The 27,611-nt window shown below is 39.3% G+C and overlaps 1 protein-coding gene across 1 annotated transcript in view; it reads left to right on the forward strand.

The window, feature by feature from the left end:
* FOXP1 (forkhead box P1) overlaps nt 1-27,611 on the forward strand; it is a 1,279,200-nt gene that overhangs the window by 1,220,675 nt on the left and 30,914 nt on the right. The window contains exons 13-14 of the mRNA XM_082265551.1: nt 2,865-2,952; nt 12,616-12,699. Coding sequence (XP_082121677.1) covers nt 2,865-2,952; nt 12,616-12,699 — 172 coding nt within the window. The remainder of the gene's footprint in view (nt 1-2,864; nt 2,953-12,615; nt 12,700-27,611) is intronic.

Raw genomic sequence — 27,611 nt, forward strand, 5'->3', positions numbered from 1 at the left:
GGGACACCACCATGGGGATGCACACAACACCTATACATCCCTGTGCCAGGAAAAGATGGCCCTGCACAGGGCACGCAGGTAGTCCTCCCATGTAAAAGGGGCCTTACGAGGGAAAAGAAAGACCACCACCTTAAAGAAAATAAAAAACAGAAATAAGCCAGTAAACAGTTGACAGTGGTCAGACATTTGTCTATGTTCAACTACCTGTAAACGTAATCTACATACATAGCCAAAACCTTTTAGTTTTGGATAGAGTAAGGAAGGGTTAAAATGTCAGACAGTTTATTTTTGCTATGTCCTATCAAAAGATTTACCTTCACTTCTTGTATTGAAGACTCAACAGGAAGAGAGGAGAGGAAATTCTCTACAGTAGCTATAGGGAAGGACTAAAGCCATTTATAGACGGCTTGAATCTTAGCCAGTTCACCAGGCAACTGCCAAGATTCGAACCATGTATGGGCAGGCTGAATGTACCCAAGTTGATCGAACAACTTGGGTACTACCAGCTTGTTGGATTTTGCATGTGATTATTGCTAGCAGCTATTATAGCATGTGTTGATTGAGGAATCATGCAATTTCACTCATACAATATCGCTCCTTCTATAGCTGGCTTAACTGGACTGAATTTTTTTCTAAACCTTTTACCATGGAATTAAGGGAAGATGGGTGGATCAACAAGCATTTCAAAGAAAAGAAAGTTTTTTCATTTCTTTTTAGGGTTGATTAATCCTGTGCCTGCGGTTCCTTTGTGGGTGGCAGATAAAAGCACATTGACAGTGACTTTAAGGCTACATTCACACCTGAGCGTAGCGTTTTTCGCGCGTTTTTTACCGCGATTTTACAGCGATTTTTGCGGCGTTTTTTACCGCGATTTTACCGCGATTTTTACCGCGATTTTTGTGCAGGCGTTTTTAGATTGAATAGAGATCAATGGAAAACGCCTGTAATCTGCCCAAAAAGAAGCTCATGTACTTTTTTGAGCGTTGGGCGTTTTGTATACAGCGTCAAAACGCTCAGATGTGAACAGGGGCCATTGAAATGAATAGGATTTGTCTTGTTGGGCATTTTGAGAGCTGATCCTAGAGCAGAAAAACGCCCCAAAAACGCCCCAAAACGCCTAGATGTGAACGGAGCCTTAAGGAAAAAGAGATGCTCGATCAATGACATTTTTTTAAAGAATGTGGTTTATTTATTTCTTTTGTTCTATGTTATTGTTTTGCTTTTTATGTTTGTTATTTTATGCTTAGTTATTGCTTTGCTTTTGTTTTGGATTATTCACACCTTTCGTGCCAGTGCCTGGATTAGGAACTGGAATGACAGGCATTTGTCAACTCATTCAGGAATGCAGCATAAGCACATCATTTGCGAAATTTTCTGTATTTTGTAGATCATTTTGGTATGTGATGGCGTTTTTGTACTGAGATGCAATGTAAGGAAGCAACCTTTGGCAACTAGTTGAAGATCAGCGTTCATCAGTCTGCCCACAGATTAAACCATAGACCTAGGCATCTATAAATTAAGCCAGGGGTGTATTCAGGCATCATGCTTGCCCTAGGCCCATCTAAATGATAGGGCTCTTTTGTACAAACTCTCTACCTCTTGTGTCATGTGCTTTCTGTTGTAATAATTGCTGATAGAGGCAACATGCTATTTCCTTGTTTTCCAACTAAACTTTAGCTGTTCAGGCTAATAAAAAGTAAAAAGAGGGCTTAGTCTCTTGTTTTCTAATCTATAAAGAGTGCTTGGGACTCATCCTAGCATACCTTACAATTCTTTCAGTTCTCCTGTTAAATGTGGACACAAATATCCAGAGTTGGTCAGAAGAGGGAGTCAAAAAAAAAAAAAAAAAGATCACAACCCCAATAACTCCACAGCCCTATGGTAAATAACTGCTTAATATGATAAAATATCAGGGTCAGTTAACGGCTTCTGTCGGAAGGACAGCTGTTCACTTGGTCCAAATGTCGGCCAGTTCCTGCTGAACCTGCTGATATTCGGACAATCTATACCCAGCTTCAGACCAGTTGACTTTTGGGGGGAGTGTAGTATATTATTTGTGTTTTTTTTCCATTCAGTTGCTGTTGTTCTCCAGAGATAAGGCCAGCTCCATATGATTGTCTGTACTTTGCATAAACATACACATCTGGATGATATGAGTTTGTATATATAAGCACCAATTAGAAAAAGCTCTTTCTGAGGTCAAATCTTCAAACTGCCATCCCATGTTTATGGGCACTATAAAATTGTTAAAGGTAAAAGGTTAAGAGGTGGTGAAATGTATACGCTTTTACTAACCTTTATCAAATATCTGATTGGTTACCTTGTCTATACACGGACAAATATAGTGGATGTCTTTAAAATCTGCTTGCCATTAAAGTGATTACCAAGTGCATATACCTGGTTCAACCATTTCTCCGAAGTCTTGCAGTTTCTTTTGTACAGTGTCAGTATTTTACATTCAGTGCTAATTAAAAAAGATTTTCCATCATGCCAAAAATTATTCACAGAATGGGGATCTCAGGTTTTGTCAATTGTTGTGCCATATACTATGCAGTTGTCACAAATGAAAGTCAGATTGGCCCACCAATTGTGAATACCACATAGTGTATAATCAGGCTTAAAACATGCAATGAAATAAGCTTACAATTCTTCAGTGCTCTGGGTAATAACCCACACATATCCTGGAGCCGGCCATGTGTAATTTTTCCAGTGTTTAACCTATCTGCCTTCTTCCCATTTAGCAGATTGTTTTAAGGTTCGGTGTTATGAGCAGGATGTACCATTTAATCTGAACCCTAAATCATGGCTGAATCTAAGGAAGGCCAGTTACCCAATCCTCATTATCTCTTCTTTTGTCATTACAGACATCTCAACAGTGAGCATGCATTGGATGACAGGAGCACGGCTCAATGTCGAGTTCAGATGCAAGTTGTACAGCAATTAGAGTTACAGGTAAAACACTGTCGCCAATTTCCCTAGCTTCATTTTTTCTAATTGAAACGTGTTCCTGTATGGCTTATATTTAGAAGGCTTGTATCCTTTTATCTATCTGTCTGTCTATCTATCTATCTATCTATCTATCTATCTATCTATCTATCTATCTATCTATCTATCTATCTATCTATCTATCTATCTTTTGGAAATCTATCAGAAAAATGCATGGCCAGTCATATCCCTTTGTGGTAATAATAATAAAATGTGTAATAAGCTTAACCCAGAACAACCAGACAAGATGAGCAGTCATGTTACAATGTGGAGCCAACAGGAACCAAAAAGTCCCCCCCTCCCCCAATAGAATACTATTAGGCACAGCAGTGGCTTTTTAAAACAGAAGACATTTACAGTACTTGTGTTTACTTGTGTACACTTGTGCCTAGACTATGGGCATTACATTAGCTAAAACAGAGCTTTGAAACAAGCCAACCTCTGCTTTTAATGTGAAGTTTTTCATTCTCAAAGATTCTCAGCTATCACAACAAAGACTCTTAAGTCTCTTCTAACAGCTTGGAAACACCTGCTGTGTGTTTGCACTAGAGGGCTGACAGGCTGCCAAGCCCATTTCTCATAGAAACAGTAAGATTTCAGTGCCTGATTTGAAAATTATTTTTAAACAATAGTTATAGATACGGAGATGAATAAGGGCTTGTTTTGAAGTACACATATCACACCTATGAGCTTGTTGCACATCCAGTTCCAGTACCATAGGCAATATTATGTAGATGCCCCACCTTTGCGGGTATAACAGCCTTACACCTTCTAGAAAGACTTCCTGCAAGATTGTGGCGTTTGTCTGTAGGAAAGTGTGCCTATTCCCCAAACAGAGCATTTTTGAGGTCAGGTGTTGATGGACAAGAAGATCTGGTATTCAGTTCATCATAAAGATGTTCAGTAGGGCCTGAGGTCATCCCAACTCAAGTTCCTACACACAAAATTTGTCTAACTACATCTTATGGAGATGAATTTGTGCACAGTGGTTACAATGCTGGAACAGAAAATAGCCTTCCCCAAACTTGTGCCTCAAAGTTGAAAACATACATTTGACTTTGTATGCTGTAGCGTTCACAGTAACCTTCACTGGAAATTCCTGAGCTAAGTAATTCAGAGGTGTGTCCACATATTGTTGGTTATTTACAATCTAGTCACTTGGCATCTCTGCAGAATTTCTTTACATGATATAGAAAAAAGGCTGGTTGAAAAAAAAAAATCCTTACGATAAAATAATGTTGACTTTTATCTTATTATCTTCATCAAAAAGGATGAAGGAGCTTTCAGTGTTATAAAAAAAAGTAAGGTTATGTGTCCCTTTACTAATACATTGCTGATAAAAGTTAATAATGGCCTACAAGTGCCAAAATCTGTCAGCAGGCCATATTTTTTATTTTTCACTTTTTTGACAAAAGCTTTGGTTTTTGTATCTTTCCTATTACACTGGCCAGTGCTAGTTTAGGTAATGATTCTTTATTTATACTCAAAATGTGTTTATGTTTTTCGTTTTTTTTTTTTTTAATCTTCCTATGGTCTGTAATGACAAAAACGCTTAGGTAATTAAAATACATTAAAGATCTCCAAAACCCATTAACTCTGAAGGAATCACTAGAAACATGCTTTGTGTTACTACTCCCCCCCACCCCCAATTACATCATCATCATTAAGAAAGAAAACACATGAAGAAAAACTCCCGTTAAATGAATGAGGGATGTCTCAGGAGGCTTGGGTTATCACAGCATGCTGAGGAGAGGAGAGGAAGAGGCATTTTTATCATGTTTATGACTGAGTATATGTGTACAGGTTATTTTTTTGGAAATTAATTTAGAACAAATGTTGGGGTGCAAGTTGCACTGACCTATAGCAACTGAGCAGAATTGGTTCTTCACATATCTAACTATTGTCAACAGAAATCTGGTTCCTTTGGACCATTGCATTTTTTGGTTTGTCCATATGATAATATAATGTCATGAGAGGCCCTTCACTCTGCCAACCTGCCTGTGCCTGGGCAAATAACTGATTGCAAGATTAAAAACCTGTACCGATTACCACTTTTCCTTCCAACGATAAGTGTAGACCATGGGTGTCCAACCTTTTGGCTTCTCTGGGCCACATTGAGTGTACAGAAATTTTCTCAGGCCGCATATAAAATATAAACTTTTAGTTAAGGTATATAAGTAATAAAAAGCTGCTGTGCTCTTCCCATGCTGCTGCGCCCCCCCCCCCGCACTAATTTAACACAACTAATGGATGATCCCCTCCGAGGCTGCCTCTGTGGCTGTGCCCCCGACTCGACTTCCTTCCTCCTCAGCAAAAAAAAGAAAAAATTGTCAGGGGGCAGTGGGCCGCATTGCCTGCGGTTCTGGGCCACATGCGGCCCCCGGGCCGCAGGTTGGACATGCCTGGTGTAGACGTTCACCTCCTCAAATCTCTTCTTTCCTTTGGCGTATTCACAATACATTCTTGTTCTTGGTGCATTTAGGTATTATAGGTACTGGAGGCCAGTGGCTGACTGGCCCACCAACCTCCTGGGACAATTAGATCTAGATTTTATTTTTTATAATGCGTACACTGGTATCCTTTTATCATTTGTTGCAAATGCTACTCACTTGCATATCTATCTATCTATCTATCTATCTATCTATCTATCTATCTATCTATCTATCTATCTATCTATCTATCTATCTATCTATCTATCTATCTATCTATCTATCTATCTATCTATCTATCTATCTATCTATCTATCACAGTAAATAAGTGTATGTACTTGGGCAGTAGTTGAATGGGAGATCCAAAATTAGTTCTCTTACAGGGGTCCTTCCATGACTTTCCTGCCACTGAGTTTTAACCTATAGATAAAAGGCACTGTTTGTCAATCGTGTAGCCAGTCTATCTGGAAAAATAATCTTTTATACAGTAGAGAAAATAATTATTTGATCCCCTGCAGATTTTAAATTTTTCCCACTGACAAAGAAATTAAGGGTCTATAATTTTTATCATAGGTTTATTTTAAATGATAGAGAGAGACAGAATATCAACCAAAAATCCAGGAAAAAAAGAAACACAGGATACAAATGTTATAAATTTAGTTGCAGTTCAGTGAGTAAAATAAGTATTTGATCCCTTACCAACCAACAATAATTCTGGCTCCCACAGACTGACTCCAGTATGTGCTCATGTGGTACACAGATTAGTCCTGTCAATTTAAGAAGGGGCTCCTATTGACAATACGATTTGTGTATAAAAGACACCTCTCCATAGAATCTCTTACTTCAATATAAACCTCGCCATTATGGGCAAGCCCAAAGAGCTGTCAAAGGACATCAGGGACAAGATTGTGAAACCGCACAAAGCTGAAATGGGCTACAACACCATCAGCAAGAAGCTGGGTGAGGAGACAACAACTGTTGGAGCGAATTTTCGCAAATTAAAAAAAACCAAAAAAACATCAGTCGCCCTCGGCCTGTAGCTCCATGCAATATTTCGCCTCATGGGGTAAGGATGATCATGAGGAAAGTGAGGGATCAGCCCAGAACTTCACAGGAAGAGCATGACTTCAAGGCAGTTGGGACCATAGTCACCAAACAAACCATTGGTAACACAATATGCTACCATGGACTGAAATTTTGCGGGCTCGCCAAGTTGGGGGGAAAGGGCTGTGGTCGAATGGGACCAAAATTAAGCTCTTTAGCCTTAACTTGACTCGCCAAGTTTGGAGGAAGAGAAATGCTGACCATGACCCTCAGAACACCGTTCCTACAGTCAAGCACATAGGTGGAAACATTATGTTTTGGGTTTTTTCTCTGCTAAAGGTACAGGCTGACTTTGCTACACTGAAGGGCTAATGGACAGGGCCATGTATTGTAAAATCTTGGAAAAGAACCTTCTTCCCTCAGCCAGAACACTGAGGATGGGTAGTAGATAAGTCTTCCAGCATGACAATACCCAAAACATACTGCCAGGGCAACAAAGGAGTTGCTAAAGAAGAAGCACATTAAGGTCATGGAGTCACCTATCCAGTCTCCAGTCCTTAATCCTATAGAAAATTTATAGAGGGAGTGGAAACTTTGAGTTGCCAAGTGACAGCCAAGAAACCTTAAGAATTTATAGAAGATCTGTAAAGAAGAGTGGACCAAAATCCCTCCTGATATGTGTGTAAACCTGGTCACTAACTACAAAAAATGTCTTACCTCTGTGCCTGCTAGCAAGGGTTTCTCTGCCAAGCACTAAGTCATGTTTTGCTTGGGGATCAAATACTTATTTTACTCACTGAACTGCCACTCAGTTTATAACATTTGTGTTATGTGTTTTTCTGGGTTTGTGGTTGATATTCTGTCTCTGTCATTGATATGATAAAAATTATAGACCCTTATTTTTTTGTAAGTGGGCAAACTTACAAAATCTGCAAGGGATCCAATAATTATTTCCCCAACTGTAAGCCCTATATCCTAAACAGTAATCATTTTCTAATTAAATTAAAAAATAAATCTATTTGAAAGAAGAAAAAAACACTAGGGACCAAATAATATTTAAACAACAGAAAAAGGCTCAAAATATCCAGTTTCTACAAACCATTTTTTTGCAGGTAAAGACTGTAAAAAAGAATTTTGTTGACAATTGATGATCCGGATCGAAATAGCCTGCCCCCCAAAACTATGTCAGCTTATTTTTCCCGCAAACACATTCAGTGTAGCAAAATTTTATAATTTCACTAGCAAAAAAAAAAAAAAAATATGGACACAATTGATTGTTTCCTCCTAAATTAATATTTGGACATTTGGTCTCAAGAGCACCTTGGCAAAGATGACCGATTAACCCGTTCCTTTTCATGCACTTGTGCTAATTTTAAATTACAGTATGCCTTCAGAAATGGCTGCTTTATATGCAAGGCAGCATTACGAAGATATATAGAAGGCCCTGGGCTAAATAGAGAAGATAATTACATTTGGAATTTTACAGAGTTTTAAAGTCATTTGCAGCTTCAAATAGTCACCAAGAAATATCTGCAAAAACAGACTTAAAGTTTCTGTTGTTGCTCTCCCTCTGTAAAAAGCATATATCTTTTTAATTACATAACATTTTAATTCCTCTCTCAATTCGTCTTGTGTCATTTTGGCTCCTGCATGAATTCTGCTGGCCCTTGATTTCAGCCTTCCCTCCCATTGTAGTCTTCATTAACCCGCTATGGCCTAATTTATTTCCTGGTATCGTAGTGTGAAGCGTAAATTATCGAGTCTTGCAGAAACAATTACAGGGGGGAAGTTGGCGATGTGGTCATATAAAGGGGAACTAGCCACACACCAAGTAATTATGCACTTTTATTAAGATTTACAGCTGATAGTTTAGAGTGGTAATAATACATCAAACATTGTTTTCTACAGCCAATTTCAGTACTTCCAATAGTTTTTTTTTTATTGTTATAAATGGTCATTTCCAATTACTTATTGATAAGAAAAAATTCAATTTTAACAGAAAACCAATTCAAATATATATATATATATATATATATATTCTTTTTTTAACAGTTGTATAATAATGTATGTGTGCATATCTCTTTTTGCATTGTGTTTAGATAAAACGTACACAAACACATAGATAAGTAGATTACCTAAAAAATCTGTTTAAAGGAGGATGTGAAGGAATCCAGACAGGTCTGAGCATAATCGAGCGGTTTAGGTTTTTTGAAAGTGGCCACTTCAAATGTTGTCCAGTCAAAAAAAAGAGAAGATATTCAATCAGTTTTACGAAGGAGGCCCCTATTAGACAAATATGGAAGGGGTCATAAAAATGGTCTATAATGCCAAATTGTTAGTTAACAGTACACAAATTTAAAAAAACAAAATAATTGAGGGGTACAACAACCAGGGATGCACAAAGCTTTGGGTTTTTTTCTGTTTGAGTTTTAACAGTAAATGGCTTTACAGTTGTACCTCTCCTTTCTATGATAGATGGCTGAAAATGTTTGCAGTGAGTTGAAAACATCAGCAATTTACTGTTGGGTAACATGGTTAAAGCAGCATTGGTGGTCTCAAGATTGAGACACTTGGAAAATTGATTTTAAGGCATGCAGCAGCTGATATTAAAGTTAAAGGTTATTCAATATAGCTCATTTAGCCATATTGTGTGCGTGCGTGCTTACACACACACACACACAGAGTAAATAATACATATATATATATAAACTTGGCTTCTGTATTCCTCTTAATTGTTTTATTTTTAAACTAAAAGTGGACACATTAGGCCATACCCCGATCCATCCTAATACAACAGCTCATTGACCATGTTGTTCCAAGCTCCTTTGGGATTCATAAGACTGTAAAAACTAATATATGGGATGGCTGGAAGATATTCTTTTATGGTGTCAGTAGGATGTGAGATATTTCTGCAAGCTTCCAGTGACACCGGCTTACCAAGACAAGTCAATGAGTAAGGGACCTTGCGTTATAGCTAGTAGTAATTAGTCATATTCAACCAGACTTGCAATATAATGTTGTAGACATTTCACTGCTTATTCAACCAGCTTTTTCAGTTCTGTGTCATAAACAGAGCCCAGCATTTATGTTTTCTCTCTCTAAACCTAAGTACAGTGTTCACCTACCTGAGTATGGCACAACAGATCATCACAGCACTGGCAAGAATTTTGAAGCCACAGCTTCTTGTCAACATCAATACTCTCACCGTGACAACATCTTCAGCCACATAATAAAAGCAGAGCATGGACCCTACAGAAAATTATGTCTTTGGGTTTCCTGGCCTTACTCATAGCCTAGCCAATAGAAGTAAAAGAGACCCAAATCCATATAAAATGTAAAACCGCGAGGCGGAATATACTAACATATACTCAAAGAAGCACAGAAGTAAATCTGTAATTCTCAAAATGCTTGTCGACTGACTGTCATCCTGAACCATTTACTTCACTACTCCTGGATCCTTTTAATAAAGGCAGCCTCCTACATCAGACATGCTTGACACCATTATTTGTCCTTAAAATAATCACAATTACAATTGAGTAGAGCTAGCAAAACTTACAGTGATACATTACCACCACTGGAGTTCCTGAAGTGTTCATAGAAATAGCATGTCATTACAGTTGCCAGAAGCCATGCAAAAGTTAAAATGGGGTTGCCTTTTAAGATTGAATCCACATAAGTGAGGGTAAGCTCTTACAATGAACAGTGTGCTGCCCATGGCAATCTGCACTCCAGGGGAACCTGTAATGTAATTACACTATCAATGTCACATAAGTTGATTATAAAAAAGACATATAAGTTTAAACAATTGATAAACCTTGTTTAAGACCAAGAGAGACTACAAGGGTAGTAAAGATATAAGAGGGGGATAAAAGTCACCTTTCCAGATGTCATTTTTCTAATATGGTTTTATAGGTAACACTATGAATTAATTTTCAAGAAAATTCCCCACTGACTTCTAAAAATCCCCCCCATGGATTAAACACCAAGCTTTCCCTTTAAATTCCGTATTCATGTTGTTCTTTTACAAGCTGCTCTTTTTTTTTTTTTTTTTAACTGCCAAAACATGAACTTTACATATCGCCTGTAGTGTCAGTACAACAGAATATCTGATTCGAGCAGGCATTGATATTATGTAATTGAACAAGAGCGAGCGGAGACAGCGTGTCACAGGCATTAGGCTGAGAATTATAAGTCATTCTGTGCGCCCGACGTTCAGGCAGCTCTGCAGAAAAGAATACAAATAAAATGGTTGCAGCAATGATTACATTCGCATATCTTGTTAAGGGCAGATACTAATAGGGTTTAAATTGAAGTTTCAGGTGATGCGGTACACTTGGTTTCATCATCCTCCCCCCAGCAAGATTAATTATGTGCCTTTCAGGATAATTTCAGTGTATTCACAGATGTTTCTAGAAATTCAAGCATCAGGCATATTGGAGGGGGTCAGTTGATGCAATTCTGTCATTTATTATCACATTGACATTTTGACCAGTGGTCACGACTGATAGGTGTCATAACTGAAAGGCTCAAAGTCTGGCCAAAAAAATACAAAACAAATTCATTACATCTCTGCTTTACATGCACTTTTCCCCATGGCTTGCCTGTTTAAACGTGCTGCAGTTTAAAAAAATTATCTGTTGAAAATCCATTGCACTCCTATGTTCCTGTAGGCAACAGTGACATCACTGAAATGAGAAAATTGATACATTAGGTTACCAAAAGTATTAGGGTGCCTGCCTTGACACGCACATGAACTTTAATGGCATCACAGTCTTAGTCCATAGCATTCAATATTGAGTTGGCCCACCCTTTGCAGCTATAACAGCTTCAACTCTTCTGGGAAGGCTGTCCACAAGGTTGCGGCCTGTGTTTATGGGAACGTTTGACCATTCTTCGAGAAGCGCATTTGTGAGGTCAGGCACCGATATGGACAAGAAGGCCTGGCACGCAGTCTCCACTCTAATTAATACCAAAGGTGTTCTATTGGGTTGAGGTCAGGCCAGTCAAGTTCCTCGACCCTAAACTCACTCATTCGTGTCTTTATGGACCTTGCTTTGTGCACTTGTCTAGATCATTTGGTTGGGGGGGGGGGGGGATTATGGTGTGGGGTTGTTTTTCAGGGGTTGGGCTTGGTCCCTTAGTTTCAGTGAAGGGAACTCCTAAGGCGTCAGCATACCAAGACATTTTGGACAATTTCATGCCCCCAACTGTGTGGGTATGGTTTTGGAATGGCCCCTTTCTGTTCCAACATGACTGCACACCAGTGCACAAAAAAGGTCCATAAAGACATGGATGAGTGTGTTTGGGGTGGAGGAACTTGACTGGCCTGCGCAAAGTCCTGTCCCCAACCCGATAGAACACCTTTGGGATGAATTAGAGTGGAGACTGCGAGCCAGGCCTTCTCATCTCAGTGCCTGACCTCACAAATGCACTTCTGGAAGAATGATGAAACATTCCATTAGACACACTCCTAAAGAACAGTTGATGCTGTTATAGCTGCAAAGGGTGGGCCAACTCAATATTGAACCCTACGGACTAAGACTGGGATGCCATTAAAGTTCATGTGCGTTTAAAGGCAGGTGTCCCAATACTTTTGTTAATATAGTGTATAGGTTAATTGAAAAACAATCTTCCAAAATATTCCTAAATCGTAAAGTAAAATGTTTTTAGTATATCTTTGTCTTTAAACAGTGCAAGGAGCAACAATAAAAACAGCATTACATAAGTATAGAATTCAGTATCAGTTAATCTGAATTCATCATGTTCAGGTGTCAATTCCTATCTGTTGCCATGGGCTACTGCACTTAACTTTTGCATGTATCAAAGAAGTCTGTATGCATATGATGACCTTATGGACAAATTATGAAAAACTCAAGGGTGGGTCAAGGACTCATGTCACTAATTCAGTGTTCCATGTAAAAGACAACAGAGTACATTTGACTCTATATATTATATATTATTATTATACAGGATTTATATAGCGCCAACAGTTTATATAGCCCTTCACAACATAAGGGCATACATTACAATTACATAACTGTTTAATACAACAGGAATCAGAGGGGTCTACTCGCTAGACTTTACTATTTTCGATAAATAAACAATAATTGTTTTTCTTCCTCTAAAGCGTGTTATTTTATGTTTTTTATTTTCATAGCTTTCCAAAGACAAAGAACGCCTCCAAGCCATGATGACGCATTTACATGTGAAGTCAACAGAACCCAAAGCAAGCCCTCAACCTGTAAGTCACACTTCTTTGCTTTTGTCCAGTTTTGAAACTTCAAGACACTCGTCATAATCAAATCTATAGGAAAGTGCAGATACAGAACATTACTTACAAGTAACAACTACCCTGCAGCCACTCTCGTCTCTCTTGCACAGCAGAAGCTCCAGTGGAATCTTCAGCATATGACAGTTACTGATGTTTCAGATCCCTGCATCTTTCCACTGCATGCTTTGGCTACAGACAGCTAAGCATTTGAAATTTTAGATGGTCTTCAGTAGTGGACCCCATTTTTATTTCATGACCGGTTAACTTTACCAGTTCTTTTATATAATATGTAAACATTATCTTACATTTTTATGTGGGTTGGCACTGCTGACTTTCTTTTAGAAGGCCAGTTGCGTGGCTGTTTGACTTCAGTACTTTCTGTTTCACTAGTCATTAATTTGTATGCAGCAAACAAAGTCACAACTAATCTGTATGCTTCTCCTGGATCACTGACTCTGAATGCATCAAAGTATTAGAATAGCAGCCAGACAGTTAGCATTTTAAGAAGAAAATTGGCAATGGCAGCCTCCTGTCACAAATCCCTTTAGTTGTTGCCCCAGTCATTTGAGCTTAGGTATTAAAGTAAAACCCAAGCCAAAAAGATTTTTTGGTCTAGGTAGAGTGAAGAACGGTTAATACATCTGCTTTTTTCAGTGGCCGCAATGTAATGATTGCCCTTTGCTTCCTGTTTCAGTGACAGCATTGTTATAGGGGTAGAAAGTGAGGGAAAGTCCCTCTAAGAGAGACACAGCAGCAATAAAATATCTTATTGCTGTCCTCCTTAGAGATTTTTCACCCGTTTTTGGCTCAGTGACAGCATTTTCACCAGCAGAGGAAAAAGGGAAATCTCTATAATGAGAATGCAGGCAACAGTGCAAATTCAAAAGAGTCGAAATGTTCCCCACTCCGTCCAAAAGAAAATACAGGTTCGGTTGAATTTACACTTTAAAGTGGAACTAAACCCATCGATTTAACAGTTAAAAAAAACTTATGCCGATAACACATGTTATCGGCATGTGCTGGGAATGTAACTGTCACATTGGTTGTGCTCTCAACCAAACTGTCAAATCATCAAATGGCTGGTGTCATAACTGATCACATGCACAGCATCATGGCATTTGAAAATCAGACAGATGGAAGCTTCCTTGGCTGAAACCGATAGGAGGGTTTAGTTCTGCTGTAATCTTGGCAATCATCACTTACTACACACCTCTGGCTTTCACAGTGTTGCAGTTTGGTAGTCATTACAGCCCCTTCAAGGAAGTTTAGAGCTAATAAAATTAAGAATAAAGTAAATATTAGTCAATATTTACATTTTTTTCTGTGCGTCATTCTACAGGGAAATCATGAAGGGGGGTTGTGTCCTCCAAAAAAATAGGTGTTTATTGGGTGGTTGGATTTAACACTTAAAATCTCATCTGTACAGCCAACTTTACCAATGATTGTCTTAGATAAGGTGACTTCTATTTGTTCGTTTAGCAATCCTTTTAGGCCTGTTTCATTTTTATTTTCTCTTATTTATTTTTTTTTTTTTTCATTAAATAATATTCCTGTTGCCTGAGACCTCCCTGCAAATTTATTTTTAACTCCTCGATCGAATTCCACCAGGCAGGTTAACATTATCTTCCTTCGTTGCTCCACACAGTGCTTCTTTATTATGAGCAACGAGCATGCATATTTTTGACTGAAAAATTAATAGCCTTGGAATTCATACACAGCAGGTTTTCTTTGGAGAAAAGTCTAATATTTCCGCACAGCGCTTTTCTAACCATTTATTTAGAGTCCAAAGCAAACCTTTGACAGCTCAAACGTCGTTACAAGCAAACATAAAGCTCACTGGTATGTAAACCGACAATAGGCAGCCTGTGTGAGGTTTTGCTATTGTCACATGCACAGATTGTTTGGATTAGCGTATGTAAATTTACTGTTGTGCCACCATTTGTGGAGTGAAGAAGAAAAAAAAAATACATTTGTATATGAAAAGTGTCTTCACTTGGAAGCAATCAACTTCAAACCTTTTGATGCAAATTTTTTCAACTCTTTTTGCTTTTTGAGTATACCATATTGTCTGGTCGCTGTCAACTCTTCTCAAAATGGTCTTTTGAGGTAGAAAAATAGAATATATTTTATATACTCTGGCTGATAAATTTCAATTATTGGAAAACTGAGAAAGGCATACAAATATGTGTGAAGTAGAAAGGTATTTTAGGAAGAATACATTTACCATGTCTTCTAGTACTGAGGAGAAAAATATTAAGCTCCAGCCATAAAATGCCTACTAAAAATGTTTTGTTTTCTGTTTATTGAAGTACAGTAGAGTATAGTAGGGGGTTGCGGGGGTTGTAATTGGGTATAGCAGAGTTTTATTGGGTTGTGGTAAGGTATGCTAGGGTATTGGGGTGTGATAAGGTATAATAAGTTATCTAGATATTGGGCTGTAGTAGGGTATGATAGGGTACCAGGATATTGGGTTGTGGTATGGTATGAAATAGCATCTAGATATTGGGCTGTGATAGATTATGGTAAAGTGTCTAGTTATTGTGTTCTGATAAAGAAATTTAAGGTGTCTAGATATTGGGTTGTGGTAACGTAGGGTAGGGTGTTAAGAAGTTGTGGTTATGTATGATCAGGTCTAGATGTTAGGTTTTGGTAAAGTATGATAGAATGTATAGATATTGGATTAAGGTAGGGTATAGTAGGGTGTTATGGGGTTGTTGTAGGGTACAGTATGTAGTCTTGATGCAAGGTTGTTAAAGAGTTTGATAGAGTGCATGGATATTGGGTTGTGGTAGGGTATGAAAGGGTATCATGGGGTTGTGATAGGGTATGGTAGGGTGTCTAAATAGTGTGTTATGGTAAGGTATAGCAGAGAGTCTAGCCACTGGGTTTAGGTAGGGTTTGGTTTGGTAGAGAATTAATGGGATTTTGGTAGGCTATCATAAAAAGTCTAGCTCTTGGGCTGTGGTAAGGTGTGGTAGGGTGTCTAGATATTAGATTTTAGTAGAGTATGGTAGAGTGTTTTGTGTTTGTGGTAGAGTATCTAGATTTTGGGTATGGTAGGATGTTATAGCATTGTGGTAAGTAAGTTAAAGTGTCTAGATATTGAGTTGTGGTAGCATAAGGTGGGATTTAAAGTTTCAATATTTTTTATTTTTGGATCCTACTACCAAATTCCAATAATCTGATTGCCATGTGTTTTAATATACTGTGGCTGGTTTAATATACTAAGTTTGCCAAGCATAGAGATTATTGATTATTGCTTTTTTATAATTATTTGCTCTGTTAGCCCAGGCTGACCCTTCTTAAACGTAGTAAAGTTCATGTGTTCGATCACAGCATACTTTCACTCTCAAAGTCCCTTTATGCAGAAACCAGTCACCTAGTACCTTGCCACAATATAAACAGTATAGGGCTGATAATTGTACCATGAAAACCATTGTCAAGGAACAACATGCAACTGTTTCAAGAAGCAGTTTGGATAGGAGCAAGAAAACTTGGTAACATCAAAAAAAATTGATTTCCTTTTATTTGTTTGCCAGACAACATTTTATGGTTTGCTACCATATGAGGTTTGTGTTGTCCATTAAAAATCAAGTATGTTTTAATTAGAAAAGTTGTCAAAAATATTTTGTATATTGTATGGATAATTACTTTGAGTATTCCCAAACGTCACCCAGCTGTCATCCATGAAAAGGCAATATAATTTTTTCTAATGGCTGAACAGTAATTAAGTTTTTTTTTTCTTTTTTTGCAGACAGTGCATTGATTCAGACTTGACCTAAAACATTTAAAATAACATTTTCAAATCAAATGCTTGGTTAAATATTCCATCCTGTGTATTTCTGTTCACTCTGGGGGAAAAATAATTAAGTTTATATAAGGGAAAAAAAAAAAAAAAAAACACTAAATATATATGATAAATAGAAATATGTTCAGGCAATTAAACATACCATAAAGCTGTGTTACAAAGTAGGCCTATAATGTAAAATGGTTGAATTATTCTGTGTTTAGACTTTTCTCCAATATTTGCGTGCTTGGTGAAATGGTTATAGCTGAAAACATAATTGCACGCTTCCATTTATTTCTAGTAACATTAAATAAACAGCTAATCACTTTATTTTTGGGAATTATGGAACATGCATTTCAAGATGGAAACATAAGGAGGAATGTTTGCTTGGCTTATGATAAAATTCATAGATAGTTGCCTCTGTGTAGTTTTGGATTAAGCATAGTCGAGTACAATTTCAGTAATGGGCTTCTTATGGTGTCTGTTATATTTAGGTAATTTAGGTCAAATGTATACTATACATAATACTACATTCTTTACATGCCTATGGGTATGTACACACTTATGTTGTTCATGTGATTTTAGAAAACTGCACTTATCATAATCTCCACCATATCACGTAGTTACATATGCAATCGTATTATTGCAACCTCTGTTATCTCAGTTTGGCTTTTTCTTTTTCTATCTGTAATAAGAAAAAAGGAGTTCAGAAAATGAACCTCAGCTGCATACCTTGGGCTAAAACTTGGCCTAAAGGAAAGAATTTGTACTTTCTGGCTGGGTGAACAATGGCAGATTTGGGACCTTCAGTATGCTATTATGCCTGGTGGATTCCCAGGTAGCTGTCAGCAATTTTCAGTACTTATTAGACATTTACCTTTGGTGGTTGATTGGAGTCCTTTTGAGGGACCTCTCCTGTGGGTTGAATGCAGAGTTGAAGCCTTCTTTTCTTACCTGGTTTAGTTTTGGTCACAGTGAGTCAGCATCCTGTGTGCATCCCATTTTTCTGTAGCATATTGTAGCCTGACAAGTTGTTTTATACAATCTTCACCACTTAATTAGATGTCATGTTGGCTGATTTCAGTGATAGAAGCATTATGAAGGTCATAGATGATCGAATCATGGCTGGTAAAGCAGAGACTGGCCAAGATTCGTACCATCTTTTGAACCATCTTTGGGCAGGCTGATTGTACCTAAGTCAATCCATCAATTGACTTAGGTACATCCAGCCTGTTGGATTTTTTACATGTGATTACTGCTGGCAGCTATAGCAGTAATCGTGTTTTGCCAGCCGGGAGGGCTCCCCGCGCCAACCCCCCTGGCGGCAGAATACAATAGCTCCACTGGAGGGAATCTTGTGGTGGAAGGAAAGAAAATCGAATCATCTATGGCTTGCCTTACAACAGTACTTTCATGTTTGTCTACATGCACGGGGTATGGTTACTGCTACATTGTTCTATATGTCATTATTCCGCATAAACTATCATGAAACAAATGCACCCACAGTATTTAGGCTATAGCCATGGCTGTCCGGCAGTCAGTAACCAGTAACCAGTAGGCCAGAAGTGCACAGCACTCAAGCAAGCCTATTGCTGAGACTATAAGAAGCTAGTAGAAACTTTATTGAAGCTTTTGCTGTGGCCTGATCTGACAGCAGAGATTTTCCTTTGAAATGGTCATATCCTGGCTTATCACTCCTTATAGCAGACTCCAATCTTTAATGATTAATGCCCAGAATTTCAGAGCAATTAAATCATCAATTCCTACCCTAAGTAGACTGGCGCTGTTAATAGCAAATGTTTGTGCCCTGGAGCATACAGTACCACACCAAGATGGCAAATTTTGTAGATAGGAACATGTCTTCCGCTGTTACTCCATCCGCAAAGGGTTAAGTCCCATCTATAAGTCAATATATAAACACATCCTCTTGGTCTCTGGCTACTATTCCCATGTAATACATTTAGAAAAAATAAAAAGATACAATTATGTGTACTAAGCAGGACAGTTAATGGAAATCCATTTTGATTAGGGGTTTACATCATTGCCTGTTTATGAAAATTACTGATGAGTCATTCATCATTTTAAGAAAAGAGATATTCTAGACAGCAAGAAAAAAAATGAAGGGAATTTACCAATTTGAGTTGTTATTCCTTAGATAGAAAAGAGAAAACAAAATATGGGGAGGGAGGGCTTATCAAACAAGGTACCGACAGGACAAAATAACAAAAAAAAAAAATTAAAATAAGCACAATTATGTTCAGCACGTTCCCCCAGATTCTATTCCCTTAAAATTGCTGCAAGTACAGAAAACTGTTTGTGGATCTGCAAGAAATCCAGTGTGCTCCTGGCTTCCTGTTTGGGCTGACAAACACAGTGCCTTTGCAGAATTGAAATCCAAAGCAGCATTGTCAGACCTGCTTACTGAACTACAAAACATTGCATGTCCTTACCCCTGTTCTGTCCCACTGCACATGTATATGTTGATTTCTTACCCAGCAATACAGTGGTGCTACCTTGATTTCCAAGAGCCTGCCCACACACTCTGTGTAGGAAAAAGGCTCTTGGAAGATGTAGTTCTGGGGAAGTCCCTACATCAGTTGAATAAGACCACCCAGCAGTTGCACATGCATAGATTTTACACTGGGAATAATAAAAGCTGTTTCTTGCTACAGGATCAAATGTAAAAGTAAAACATTTGCTGAGACATGCTTTTTAAACAGTGGACTTTATTAAATGAATGCCAGCCAACTTACGCAGTATTGAATGGGGTCAGGTCCACTTTTCACTATATTCTGGGACAAGCCAGTAATGTTTGAGTAAAGCCGGCCATATTCGGTTCAAAATTCAGGAATGTCAGCAGGAATCAGCCAAATTTTGATGAATCTATGGGCAGGCTGATTATACTGAAGCCGATCTGGTACAACCAGCCTGTTTAGGCCGATCTAGTACAACCAGCCTGTTGGTTTAATTTTTTCGATCAGTGCCGGTGGCTATAGCTGACTGCAGTGATCTTTGTATTTTGATGGTTGGGAAACCTTTCGCTGTCAATACAATAGCGCAGCAGGAGGGATTCCCTAATACTGACGGTTGATAGAGCGTCATAGGCACAGGTCGAATGACGGCTGTTTTTTTTTTTGAACGGTCGAATGTCTCCTGACATTCGGCCCTTTTGTACCCGGCTCTAGTCTCCCTGTTCTGAAGAATAAATAAGTGGGATAGGGAGCAAAAAGGGAATAAAACACTTCCATAACAATTGACAAGGTCAGCATTTCATCAAACTGTCTTTTACGCCTACAAATATATGTGGACGATGAAATACTCGGCGCTTGCAGCTCCTTTTTTTGTTCTCTATTTCCTCACAGATTGCAGTCATGTTTAATTTGGAAACTGGGCTCCTTTGGCAAATTAGCAATTAGAACAATTTTGTGGGAATATGTATATGTGTCATTAGTTTTCCTGCACATTAATAGCAGGAGCAGGGGTCAGGCAGACATTTTTCCACTCCGCTGCTGCTCCACTGTAGAGATTTGGCACTTTGTTTTGGAACAGGCTCAGCTGCAGCAAGCCCCAGTCTTTTCCTCCAGGATCTGTCTTTTAATTAGTTTACCTCATAGCTATTATTACAAATATTGCTGCCTCCCATCTTAAAAATCAGATTACTGTTTCAGCAAAATATTTCGGCTACACCCTGTGCTGCCACTCGCTGACGTTCGGGGTCATTCGTATGTGCTGCCTAATCAACAGATCCCCTACATAAGCATCTCCTAATTAGAGTCCTTACAATACAATTTCAGCTGGTAATTAGCCAAGATTGGCTGCTGTCTTCTGATAGTGGCGACCCAGCGGTGGGCGTGAATTTCTGTCATTTTTCAAGGCTGTTCGGATAGCCTTTTGTTCAGGCCTCTTTACAAATGCTAACACTTTTGTACCCCTTTTTCATTTTTTCTCCATTAAAGGAAAGCCTATATTGAAAAAATATGTAGGCTGCCACTGCAGGCCTTTCCTTTAGATAATGCTAGTTACCTGCATGTTATGATGATCCAGTACTTCAGTACTTTCACAGTGACTGAAATGGAACAATAGCCACATCCTAGCTGCAGGCTTGTTCTGGGTCAATGATTTAAAAAGTATTTATGCCAAAGGTAAACAACCTGTATTTTCTGAAGGTTAGTAGTATATTTGTCAAGGAAAGTGACACTTAAATTTAGATTCAAATTAGCTAAATTGGAGATCACAAAATATGGTGCAGCTTCCAGTTTTTTTTTTTTTTTTCAAAGCATAATTGAACAAGCTTACAAAAGTTCCACAAGTTACAAGCTGATTGGCTCCAATGCACAGCTGCACCTGATTTTGAACTCACCAGTTTTAGTAAATCAACCCCATTGCTACACCTATGAAAAGAAGACATGCAGAGGTGCTGGCACACATCTTGAGCACCCTCCCAAAGCCTCCTGTCATGATCAAATCCAGGGTGCTTTGACAGGTGAAGTTTTTCCGTGTAGTTCCTGAACTTGTTGATGTGCCCTACCCCCACACATTTAAATTGGCCTATCATTATGACAGACAGTCTCACTGGCCAGCAGGAATGTGCATTATGTTGGACGGGACAGCAAGCCTTGGCACTACTAGGAAGTACCAAAGCTTTGCCTGATAGAGCAGCCTGAGATTTAGATGTAAAAGGATGGTTTCAAAGCCTGCTGCAGGTGTTCTAACCTGCATTTCATATTTGTAGTAGTTTGCCTGCTTTCATCTCATTGACAAGGCATTCCACCTTCCCTTGGGCTTTATCCATTTCCCTCCTTCCCACCGACAAGAAATATTGTTCACAAGACTTGTGAAGATTATTAAAGTGGTTGTAACCCTAAAAAAAAAGATCTTGTTCTTTAAAAACATGAATAACAGCACAGCTTGTGCTGTGTAATTTGTCCTTTCTATAATACCTGGTTGATCCTGCCTGGTGCTGCCCCCTGACCACGCTTATTATGGCTGCTGATCCATGATACTGTGGTCAGTTTATGTGCCTCCATCAGCCTGCTGTATCTCCTCTCTCCCCCTTCCCTCCCTCCTAGTCAGCTAGTCTCAGTGCTGATTTGCTCTAAACCCCTCCCCTCCTCTTTCTATAATACTAAATCCTGCTAAAATAACGGTGTCTTATTCCTAGAATCCCCTGTCTTAGATTAAGATATGTGCCCCAGTGTATGTGCTTTATAAAAAAATATGCAGCTTCATGCCTTATTTCAGAGTGCCACTCAGCGCTCACGTGGCTGCCCGCTGCTCTTCTCCTTTTCTTCCCTCCTCCCGGCTAACGTCGGCAGGGGATTCTTAGCCCCTCCCGCTGTAGTTCTTAGATCAGGGGAGGAGAGGGACAATGGTGTCTACCTTCAAGGCAGTCCCGTTTGCACGGTTTCATACGAGGTCCCTGCAAAGGAGAATCTGATCATATGGGACAAGACTCTGCAGTCTCTGGACAACCAATTCCAGCTGAGCCGGGGTGAAAAAGGGTCCCTCATCTGGTGGCTTCGTTCTCCGGCAGGGTAAATCCTTCTTCCCCTTGTATTGAACGGTGGTCACCACGGATGCCAGCCTGTTGGGTTGGGGAGGCATTCTCGACAGAAATTCTGCTCAGGGGGTCTGAACCCTGGAAGAGTCCAGACTACCGATCAATATCCTGGAGCTCGGAGTGATCAGACTGTGCCTGGAACATTGGATGGATCATCTCCAAGGATGTCCAGTGTGCATTCAATGAGACAATTCCACAGCCATGGCTTATGACAATCACCAAGGAGCTCTGGAGGTAGCCGGCATTCTCAGGTGGACAGAACCTTAGTTACAGCCCTTTCCGCCGTACACATTCCAGGGCTGGAAAACTGGCAGGCGGATTACATCAGTTGGCAGGCGTTGGTCCTGGGGGAATGGTCTCTTCACCCGGAGGTGTTTTATCAGTTGTGTCTCCGGTGGGGCATCCCCGAGGTGGATCTGTTGGTGTCTTGGCTCAACAGAAAATTGCAGAGGTTCGTGGCATAGTCACGGGATCCTCTGCCGGACTCGCTGGTGGGGTCAATATCCTCTGATTTACGCCTTCCCTCCTCTCAAGATTCTGCCAAGCCTTCTACGCAGGATAGAGGCAGAAGGAATTCCGGTCATCGTAGTGGGCCCCGACTGGCCTCGCAGGGATTGCTACACCGATTTGGTGTGGCTGGCTGTCGTTCCTTGGAAGCTTCCTCTCAGGGAGGATCTGCTGTCCCAAGGGCCAGTCTTCCACCCTGCTTTACAGTTGCTGGCTTTGATGGCTTGGCTGTTGAAAGCCAGGTACTGAAAGATAGGGGGTTGGTCTGAATCAGTGATTTCAACGCTGTTAAAAGCTAGGACATCTCCTTCTAGGAAGATCTACCATTGTACGATTGAAGACGCACATCACGTGGTGTGAGTCCCTTGGGGTTCATCCTCGCTTCTTCTCAGTGGTTCAGATCTTGACCTTCCTTCACGGGGGAGTTGAACAGAAATTGGCCTTGAGTACCATCAAAGGCCAAGTGTCGGCATTGGTGGCTTCTTTCAATGACCCTCGGCCACACACTCCTTTCTTCAGGGTGTTTGCCATTTGGTTCCTCCAGTGCGGTCTCCATTGCCACCTTGGGACCTTAATTTAGGGCTTTCGGTCATCCAGAAGTTTACCTTTGAGAAGCTTTGGGGGATTCCCTTGTTTACGCTGTCTCAGAAGGTAGGAATGAAGACATTGTGTTGACTGGCGGTGTTATCCTGTTGTTTACCTAACTTGGTGGTTCACAGAGCTAAGGTTGTTCTTTGCCCCTGTCCATCATTCCTTCCAAAGGTTGTTTCTGATTTCCATTTGAATGAAGACATTGTATTGCCTTCTCTGTGTCACAGGCCAAAATATTCTAAGGAAATGCCTTGGATGTGGTCAGACTCACTATTTGTGCCTACGGATGGGTCTTGGGCAGGGTTGTCCACTTCCTCTGCGACCATTCCCAGATGGATCAGACAGACGGTGATTTAGGCCTATTGCATGAGGTGTCAGGTTCCTCCTTTCCCTATCAAGGAGCACTCTACTTGGGCGCTTAGTGCCTTCTGGGCCTTCTGTTATCAGGCGCCAGTGACGCAGGTTTGCAAGTCGGCCACCTGGTCATCGGTGCACATTTTCACAAAGTTCTATAAAATGGATGTGTTGGCCTATTTTTCCACAAGGTTTTGCAGGCTGCTGTTTGGAGGTTTTGGTCCTCTTTGAGGGTGTATTGTTTTTGGGCTCCAGTTGTTTTGGTTGAGCCCCTGTTCCTTGGTTGGCTACTGTTTTTAGCCTAGGGAGTTTTTGCTGTTCCCACCCCTTATGTTTTACACTGCTTTGGGACGTCCCAATGGTTAAGAATATCAGGAGCTTTGTCCGTCAATGAACGAAAGAGAAAATAGGATTTTTGACTTACTGTAAAATCCATTTCTCTGATGTTCATTGACCGACACTGCACCCACCCCTCTGTAGAGTTGTATTTTCTCTAACACTGCTTGTAACAAAACTGAGTACCTATAGCAGAGAGAGGTATTATACCCCCTGGGACTGCCCATAGGCGTAGTCAGACTTTTTTTCTGCCTAGTTTCCTACTCCTGTAGGGGGCAGTATAACCCAATGGTTATGAATATCAGGAGCTGTGTTCGTCAATGAACATCAGAGAAATGTATTTTATGGTAAGTCAAAAATCCCATTATTACACATAAAGCACTGCATGATAATACTGAAATGCACATTGTGACAAACAACCAATGAGGTATCAGCATTCATTTCGTAGTCAGCCCTGAAAAATTACATCTGGCATCTGATTTGGTGCTTTGGGCATCAAGCTTCATCTTTTACTTATGTCAGAGGTGGAACTTCAGCATGTGCAAATGCTTCTAGATCTGCAGTGCCCTATACCTGCAGTATTCATCTGATGCCATTTTGTAGTATTGCTGTGTGTGGAAAGAATAGTATGTGTAAGGCTTTGGTTCAGATAAGAAGCAGTGCTGGTACAGTATGGTGATGTCACCTCGCTACCTCCACAACCACATTGCTGTCTCTAGGAACCAATTGGCTTCCTCCTCTTTCTAGAAAATGAATATGCTGGGATTCAGCTTATCCCACAAAAGTGCTCTGTGAAAGGTACACTTTACTACTCTCCTTCTCCTTATGCATTAAAGTGTATCTAAATCCAAAATGTAATATGTTGCATCCTCCTTGTACTTAGATTGCGTTTGTTTACTTTTTTTTAGACTACGAACATAAATAGGAATGACAGAAAATATGTGTTGATCTTGCCAGAAATGCTTCTCGCTTCCTGTAAGCCTAAAATATAGCATAAGCAATGTTATGTGTCTTTTGTGAACTACTAGTCCCATCAATTTACTATGTTATGTAGATGAACAAGGGCATACATGTTTGAAGTCCAGCCTGTGTGAGAATTAAGGGTGCCCCAATAGATACCATGAAGATGTGAGTGTAGGTGCAAATAGACAGGGAGCATATTATTTGCAGCATTGCGAGGTAAAAATGAAGGGTGAAAGAAGTCACAAAAAACAAAAACAAATGCAGCCACCACTTCTAATAATAGCTGCAATATATAAATACTTTGTTTTTGGGTTTAGATATACTTTAGGCTCTTAGGCCGGACATAGATGGTTCGAATCTTGTCCAGTTCAGCAGGGAGCGGCCAAGATTGGAACCATCTATGGCCAGGCTGATTGTACCCAAGTTGATTCATTCATCGACTTGGGTACAACCAGCATGTTGGATTTTTCATGTGATTATTGATAACGGCTATAGTGCTAGCAATAATTACTGTGTGTTTTTCAGGAAGGGATGGCTGTCCATGCCCCCTTGCTTGCAGAACACAGTAGCTCCATGGGAGGATTCTCCCATCAACACTGTGTTGATGGGGGAAATCGAGCCATTTCCTTTCCTGCAACCAGTGGTTGTGGAAAGAAAATTGCACCATATATTGCCTGCTTTACAGATTCTGATTTGACTACATGACACTTTTCCATCTCAGCTGATGTGGCCTTAGTGGTAGCACATGTCGTCATATGCAATGATTGTAGAATAGTTGGATGTGTCTTGGGTGGCAACAGTGTCTATGGGCATTTGTATCACTTGTCAATAAAAAGATGCATATTCACTTGATTGTGTATGCCCTGTAGAGCTGTCTTTTTTTTCAGTTCTCAAGTGTATCTTTTGACCTTGAAAGTCAGCGGCAGCCCATATACTGCCTTATTATTAGTAAAAAAAAAAAAAAAAAACAGTTTCAAGTGACTATTCTTTCCAGATCAATGGTATTTGATCATCCTTGGCAACAATACAGAATTATATAAGCTTCAGACTGTAATACCAGGTGAAATGTGTGAGACCCAGATGAAATTTGTACCAAGTGCACGTGCATTTTTGTTCAGCCGGTTAAAAAAAACCCCAAACATCTGCATCCCATTTAATAAGGAGTAACATAGACGTTTCTATAATAAACTGTTAAAAGGCTGCATTACTTGCCTGTTCGCTGGGGATTATCATTAAATCACAGCTCGAATGATACAGGGAACTGCTTGGGTAATGTGAGTGGAGTTATATTGATAAACTTAAAAGGTCATGGTATAGGATGCAGTTGCCGTTCAAAGTTTGTCAGGATAAAAATTCCTTTTAAAACAGTTTATTTTGCTCAAAGACTTTCTGAAAAATTAGCTCATGTCTCCATTTAAAAAAATTTAAAAAAATATATATATATTTTGCTTTGATTTAGGATTGCTGACCCCTATCTCCTTCACTCTGATAGATCTATGCCCTTTACAAGATGGATTTTAAAATAGCTCTCTGATAAGGTCCCCTTCTTTGGAATCAATTAATGAAAAACTGAGGTTTTCTTGATTAATACCATATACTGTACCTTTTCATAACATGACTTCATATTTTTTGGCACCGACTTGCACAATTCCTCTGTTAAGGCTGGCAAATTGTATTTAATGGCAATAATACAGTTATACATTTTTTTTTTTTTAAAGCAGAAATACTCTACGTATAACTAATTTATTGTTTGAAAGAAATAAAAGCTTGACATTGTAATAAGACTGACTGATTGCAGAATGTAACACGGTCCCGTATGTAGCAATTGATTTATATATTCTGGATAAATCTCAAGAAAATAACAGCAAAAAAATGAACTTTGTGTTCTGTTTAATGTAAAGCACACCTACAAATGTGCTTTGTGCCAGTTCACATTCATATCAGGGTTTTAAGTTCTGGAGACGCTATCCATTTATGAAAGCCATGTTTACACTGTTCACATTAAAGCTAAACATCAGTCTGACGTTACATTAAATCAACAAATGAAAGTGTATATTTAAATTGCATGTGGGGTGAGAAGCATTGTATGCATATGGTTTACACAGTGGCAGTTTGTTTAAAGTCTGCCCAAATCTAACATCACAGAGTCATGTTTTAAATTTCATGGTGTCACAGTGATCTATGGGTGGGTTGTAATTAGCTTTACCATTTTAATGTCTCTGGTTGCTTATAAAAAAAAAAAAAGCGTTTGGGTTTAAAGAGTAGCAAAGTGTTGTACCATGCCATAGATAGCAGTAAAGTGAAAACCTAGACATTATTTTTTTGTTGACTAACTCTGTACATTCTAGTGCAAGTTGTCAGGAATACTTTATTTTCTTTATTAACTACAAAGAGAACCAAAGTTTTCTCAAAAGCTTGTGCTAAAAAGTATTAAGTGGGCATATTAAAGGTACTGTCTAAATCGGTACTTTACTGGAGCTACCGGGTTGCTTTACTAAAGCAAGAGAGCATGTTTATTTTGCAAAGTATTTTATTTTTTTTCTTTGTAATGCAATTTTAACTTAGTGCATGTGGTAAAAATTTAAATCGCAAAGAATACCCGGTGGCAAGCAAGGGAATTTTACAAAACAACATTTTTTTCTTGCAAATGATTGGATAATGGAAGTCAACAGAGTTTCACCTCATTCACTAAGCCAAGGTAAAATTATATTGCATAGTGAAAATTCACTGTTCAGAGTGAACAGCCTATTTGTTCTTAGTAAATCAACCCCATAGTGTATATCA

This window comes from Pelophylax lessonae (genome assembly GCF_965119305.1).
Source record: "Pelophylax lessonae genome assembly, chromosome: 8".
Lineage (NCBI taxonomy): Eukaryota > Metazoa > Chordata > Amphibia > Anura > Ranidae > Pelophylax > Pelophylax lessonae.